At 43.8% G+C, this 6,574-nt stretch overlaps 1 protein-coding gene across 1 annotated transcript; it reads left to right on the top strand.

Moving 5' to 3' along the window:
- The first annotated feature begins 506 nt into the window (after positions 1-506).
- LOC137574379 (uncharacterized) lies at positions 507-5,486 on the top strand. The gene is made up of 3 exons (XM_068286672.1): positions 507-3,219; positions 4,999-5,319; positions 5,419-5,486. Exons 1-3 carry the CDS (start codon positions 507-509, stop codon positions 5,484-5,486), a joined length of 3,102 nt encoding a protein of 1,033 aa, XP_068142773.1.
- The last annotated feature ends 1,088 nt before the right edge of the window (positions 5,487-6,574 follow it).

The following is a 6,574-nucleotide window of genomic DNA, read 5'->3' on the forward strand; positions in this document are numbered from 1 at the left end:
CTACTACTACTACTACTACAGCTACAAGGGATTACTACTACAACTACGAGGGATTGCTACTACCGCGACTACTACTACAGCTACGAGGGACTTCTACTACTGGACTTCTACTTCTACTACTATAACTACAACTACTACATATCCAGATTTCTATATATACATAAGTTTGCACAAACACAAAATTGGCGACGAGGATGGGATAATTCGTCAAACTTATATATGTATATGTCGTGTACAGTTACAATCGACCAAGCGAAAGCGAACAAAGAGACGCCAAAAACCGCATGCGTGCTGGCGCCAAGTTTATTGGAATAAAGAAACGATACTTTTCCAACGCGCGCATTTGCAGACAGACGCGCTACGACTACTGCAATTTGGATTGATGCTCAAACACACACACATACGATCGAATTCAACTACTAATGTCTGATTTGGAATCACATGAGGAAAAGCCCACCAAAGTGAATATTGCTACAGAACGCAAAACAACAAATAAATCAGTGATAATGTCAGGAGTGGGTCAGTTAGAACCATTTGATTTAAATCACCCAAACAAATGGACAACTTACAAGCAGCGTTTTGAGCTGTATCTTCTGGCCAATGACGTTACGGAGGAAGCACGGAAGAAGGCTGCATTGCTTACCCTGGCTGGCGCTCCACTGTTCGAGCTTCTAACGTCATTGGCATCCCCTACTCAGGTGAGTGATTTGAGTTTATCGGAAATATATGAAATACTCAACCAACATTTGTCTCCATGTCAATCGGAAATTGCGGCCTACTACCAATTTCACAAGCGAGACCAACTAATTGATGAATCGGTTGCGAACTACATGGCTGCACTTAGGACTCTCGCTGTCGACTGCAAATTCGGAGCTGCGTTGGATCGCATGTTGCGCGATCGCTTCGTATGTGGAATGAAGGATGAGGGTCTTCAGAAAAGTCTTCTAGCAGAGGCAGATTTAACGATTCAACGCGCGATGGAACGCGCCACATCTAGTGAGGCCGCTGCTCACAGCGCTTGGGCCATGCGAAATACAGCTGAGAGCACTGAGTCGATTCACGAAGTGCAGACTAACGCGATCCGTCCAAGCCGACCCAATCAGCACCACCAGCCATGCGATGGTTGCGGGGGTGCTCACTTGCGGAAACTGTGCCCACATCGGAACACTGTGTGCCATGCCTGTCACCGAGCAGGCCATCTTCAACGAGTCTGCAGGGCTGTAAGAGACCCGGGTCGTAAAGCATTCAACACATCGAGTGGCCATGACTCCTACCGAGGACCACACAAGCAAAAGCCGAATGAAGAATACAGTGTCCACAGCATACTACCGTTGATTTGCCCAAAGGAAATCGTTACAATAATTATAAATAAACGAAAATGCCAATTCGAAGTGGATTCGGGGTCTGCGATCACAATGATAGACGAAGCTACGTTTCGTTACATCTGGCCAACGGATAGACCGAATATCCAAGATTGTGCTCTAGAGTTTACGGATTACCAGAAAAACCGAATTCCAGTTATTGGCATCGTGGATACATCTGTCCAGTACGATAATAAATACATTCCGAATCTTCCACTGGTTGTTACATCAAGCGGTGGATCGAATTTACTTGGACGCAACTGGTTTATGCCCTTAGGCATCAGCATAGAAGGAATACATGCCATTAACGCTAAACTTAGCATCGAGGCAACTCTGGCGAAGTATAAGGATCTGTTTTCGTCTGAATTAGGCCGTTTTCGGGGGCCACCTGTGTCATTACAAATTAATACTGATGCAACACCAGTCCGACTGCCAGCAAGACGCATTCCATTTGCAATTCAAGAATTATATGAAGAAGAATTAGACCGTCTGTGCTCCCAAGGAATCCTAGTACCCATTGAATACTCCGACTGGGCGACTCCTACAGTGCCAGTAATTAAAAAGGATGGTACTATTCGCATATGTGGCGACTACAAGTCTACAATTAATAAAGTGATTAAGCAACACGGCTATCAAATTCCTCCAATGAATTCATTATTAGCATCAGTTGAAGGAGGATCCATATTTGCGAAAATCGACTTGGCTCAGGCGTACCAACAACTAGTGGTAGATGAGCAGTCTGCATTGATGCAAACCATATGTACACACAAAGGTTATTTCAAAGTAACCAGACTACAATTTGGAATTTCTTCAGCCCCGGGCATATTTCAGAGCTGCATCGAACGTATATTGCAGAACGTTTCTGGTGTTTTACCCTACTTCGATGACATAATTGTTATGGGAAAATCAGAGGAAGAGCTAGCGGTGCGTCTTAATGAGGTGCTTTCAAGATTTGATAAGGCCGGACTACGCCTACGCAGAGACAAGTGTCAATTTGGAGTTCCGTCAGTAGAATTTTTGGGATTTAAAATCGATGCACTGGGTATAAGACCGTGTGCCAGTAAGGTCGAAGCTATCAAGTGCGCTCCGGCTCCAAAAGATAAGAAACAATTACAAGCATTCTTGGGACTCATCAATTTTTACCACGCATTCCTGCCACATAAGGCAACCGTTGCAGAACCGCTTCACCGTCTACTGGATAAAAATGCGCCATGGGTGTGGGCCCATAAACACCAAGATGCCTTCATGAATCTAAAAAATCTTGTAACTTCACAAAATGTGCTAATGCATTTCGATGGCAAATTGCCAGTATTGTTAACGTGCGATGCATCTCCGTACGGAATCGGAGCGGTGCTGAGCCACAAACTTCAGGATGGATCAGAGAAGCCTATTGCCTTTTATTCTAGAACTCTCTCCAAGACAGAAAGAAACTACTCGCAAATCGACAGAGAAGCCGTTGGGCTTATATCAGGCGTTAAAAAATTTCACAATTATCTATATGGCCGTTCCTTTACTCTCGTCACAGATCATCGCCCATTGCTCGGAATATTTACAACGGCCAAGGCAACTCCAAATGTAATTTCCACACAGATGCTTCGAAGAGCAATATTCTTGAATGCCTATGACTTTACACTAATTCATAGACCGGGATCAAAAATGGGCAACGCCGACTTCTTAAGCCGATGCCCATTACCACAACAAGGCGAAGGCAACACTACAGAAGAAGTGTTAATGATTGAATGGGCTGGAACACCACTTGTCAGCGCTCAATCTCTAGCATTACAGACTAAGAAGGACGCGCATTTATCAAAGGTTCTGACCTGGGTGTTAAGGGGATGGCCCAATGGAAAAGTTGATCGTTCAGATCAGCTCTACTCGTATTTTTCTCGCCGACATGAGCTTTCAGCAAACAAAGGAATTCTTGTATGGGGCAACCGGTCTGTGATTCCCGAACCATCTAGACCGGCTTTACTTCAAGCGTTGCATGCTTCACACCCGGGGATTGTAAAAATGAAAGCCATGGCTCGAAGCTACTTTTGGTGGCCTAATATTGATGCTGAAATAGAGCTACTTGTGAAACGTTGCAATCCCTGTCAGCAAAACCGAAACGAACAGCCTCATACAACTACACATCATTGGGAATCTGCCAGACAACCTTGGTCACGCCTTCATATAGATTTCGCTGGCCCCTTTAATGGGAATACCTTTTTACTAGTCGTGGATTCATTTTCGAAATGGCTAGAAGTCTCTGTTGTGAAATCTACATCATCTGCTGCTGCTATTAAATTCTTGAGACAGCTTTTTGCAACGCACGGATTACCTGACGAAATAGTGTCAGATAATGGCACTGCATTCACGTCTGAAGAATTCAGGATCTTTATGAAAAACAACGTGATTCGACACATTCGGTCGGCTCCATTTCATCCTGCCACAAATGGGCAAGCCGAGCGCATGGTACAAAGTACCAAGAATTACCTGAAAAAGTTTGATAGAAATCTTAACATAGATCTCGCACTGGCGCGGTATCTTTTTAGCCAACATACTACCCCTCACTCCACGACAAATCGTACCCCTGCAGAACTACTATGTAATCGAGAGCTTAAGTCATATTTCGACAAAATTCAACCCAAGGAAATAACATACGGAAAGGTCTGCGACCTAACAAATGATAAGCAGTTTTCTATTGGTGCTCCGGTTTGGGTCCGTAACTACGCCCCCGGTCCAAATTGGATAGAAGGCGAAATTGTGGACCAGACAGGCCCCATTTCATACAACGTTCGTTTACATGATCGCCGCATTATTAAACGTCACTTCGACCAACTTCGCCATCGGGTTCCGCCTGTCGAAAGTACTCAAGACACGGAATCAATCGAACTACCTGCTGAGGATGCAGTCTCGATATCTGATGATATACCCGACTGTCCTGAATTGTCTGAACCGGCACCATTGTCCCCAGCTCCAGTGACTCCTCGCAGATCGAGTCGGAAAAGACAACCCCCGGAATTCTTTAACCCATCTGGGTGTTAAGGGGTGTTACGTATGTGACCCATCTCTAAGAAGCTGTTATCGTCGGACTGTTAAAAGGTCTGTTAACAGCTGCACTTCTCAGTCGTTCTACTAATTGCTTCGGAACAACATCGGACTTCCCTGCTACAACTACGAGGGACTTCTACTACTACTACTACTACTACAGCTACAAGGGATTACTACTACAACTACGAGGGATTGCTACTACCGCGACTACTACTACAGCTACGAGGGACTTCTACTACTGGACTTCTACTTCTACTACTATAACTACAACTACTACATATCCAGATTTCTATATATACATAAGTTTGCACAAACACAAAAGTATGGCAAGGATTTATTTTATTTTGCCTTTATTTTATTTGTTGCCGATAGTAGGCAGGATCGCCATGAAATAGGCGAAGGCAAGGTTTGACTTGAAGTGATTTATTGGGGCCGCAAGCCCGGTATTTATAGGAGAACGTTTACATTGGTCTTATGGCTAGTGTCCTTAACGGTACTTAAAGCTAGACATTATGCTTAAGTTCTAATTACTTTTAATCTATCCCTAGAAGTATGTGGCCTAATCTTATCCCTAAAAGAATACTACAACCTACAAGAATTGCAGGGTACATCCAAGTGGAAAAACCATATAACAATGTCAAAGAAGGCATGATGGTAATTCTAAAGAAGGATAATGTGCCCATTTTGCAATGGCCAATGGGACGAATTGTGAAATTATACCCAGGCCTGGATAGATACGTCCGCGTGGTAGACGTTAAAACAGCCAGAGGCACCTACAAGCGGGCTATCCATAAATTGGCTCCCTTGCTTAGAGAGACGGCGACAAAACGTAAAATCGAGGCAGATGACACAGAATCGAAGTCCCAAGAAGACCTTGGTATCGAGGACACCGCAGAACCAGAGACAAAAAGACGTTTGTCGATCGGTATGCCACCGTTGGCAATGACGATCTGCCTAATGATGTTGTTACTTCCTATAGCATTTGCTCAAAGAACTAATATAACTCGATTCAACCCCAAACCAGGCATATACTATGAAAGTATTAGCACAGGAAGGATGGCAACGTCTGACTGGACTATTGTGGCATTTTAAGATCTTGAACCATATTGGGCAGACCTGAAGACATTTTCAGACGGAGTAGTAAAGGTTGGAGAAGTATGCGTGTTAATGAAGGTTCCAGAGGCATGCACCGCAATGCAGAGGCACTTCGAGCATGTCAACTCAGAGATACGGACAGGAAATGATCTCCTTCACATAGAGCGCCAACGACGATCGCCGTTAGATATAATTGGGAACATTGCGAACGGCTTATTTGGTGTGCTGGACTCAAAGTATGCAACAGAGATGTCAGCTAATAGCAACTGTGAGTTCCAGCTATTCAAAAATACAAAATCATCAACTTGTCAAATACAACACACAAACATGTCATTCGTGTGGTACGACATGTATTACAAAAATCAGTGGATTTTTGCCACCACTAGACCAATTGAACTCGCAGTGACCTGTGACGATAATATACAAAGTGTCACTATTAAGAAGACTGGATTGTTAACTCTAGACCCGATGTGCACAGCAAGGAGTTCTGCTATACGAATAACAGGTCACCGTATAACTACGACAGACACAATGAAATTGTCATATGTCTGATTTGGCAATTTCAGCATTGGCCCAACAAAAGTAGCGCCAACAACAAAATTCACAAAGATGCAGCTAAGCTACGACGAACTAAGCAAAATTCAAGGAAAACTGGAAACTAAGCAAAACTGGAAGTAACCAGAAGACCCCAGCCAGCCGGCACACCATGTGATCGTCTCCTACGTAGCGGTAACAATACCATTGGTTCTTGTGATGGTATATGGAATAAGAAGATGCTCCCAACCCCCAAGGCACAATGGCGCACAGCAGACAACTGTGAGGATCGTCAATCCCATACCGACTCCTGCTGCAGCAACCCCAGCCCCTAGCAATTTTGCAGTCAACGTTGGATAACGTTAAACAGGTGTTCAACGGCCGGGAGTATGTTGGTGTTTAGATTATACATATAAAATAAGGTAAAAATAAGACAATCATAATATAGAACAAATGAAAATGCATGTCAAGATTAGTATGTAACCCGATTATAGATATCGTTGTCTCATCAGTCATAAGTATATCTGATATGGTCAGTAGTTAACAATAAA

The sequence above is a fragment of the Drosophila tropicalis genome, unplaced genomic scaffold (genome assembly GCF_018151085.1).
Source record: "Drosophila tropicalis isolate 14030-0801.00 unplaced genomic scaffold, ASM1815108v1 contig_445, whole genome shotgun sequence".
Taxonomy (NCBI): domain Eukaryota; kingdom Metazoa; phylum Arthropoda; class Insecta; order Diptera; family Drosophilidae; genus Drosophila; species Drosophila tropicalis.

Excerpts from the sequence above, each read along its gene's own strand:
- LOC137574379 (XM_068286672.1), top strand. The coding sequence starts at position 507 with ATGTCAGGAGTGGGTCAGTTAGAACCATTTGATTTAAATCACCCAAAC. Across the intron at positions 3,220-4,998 it reads GCCCAATGGAAAAGTTGATC|GGTACATCCAAGTGGAAAAA; the intron begins GTTCAGATCAGC and ends CAAGAATTGCAG. Across the intron at positions 5,320-5,418 it reads AAAAAGACGTTTGTCGATCG|GCATATACTATGAAAGTATT; the intron begins GTATGCCACCGT and ends ACCCCAAACCAG.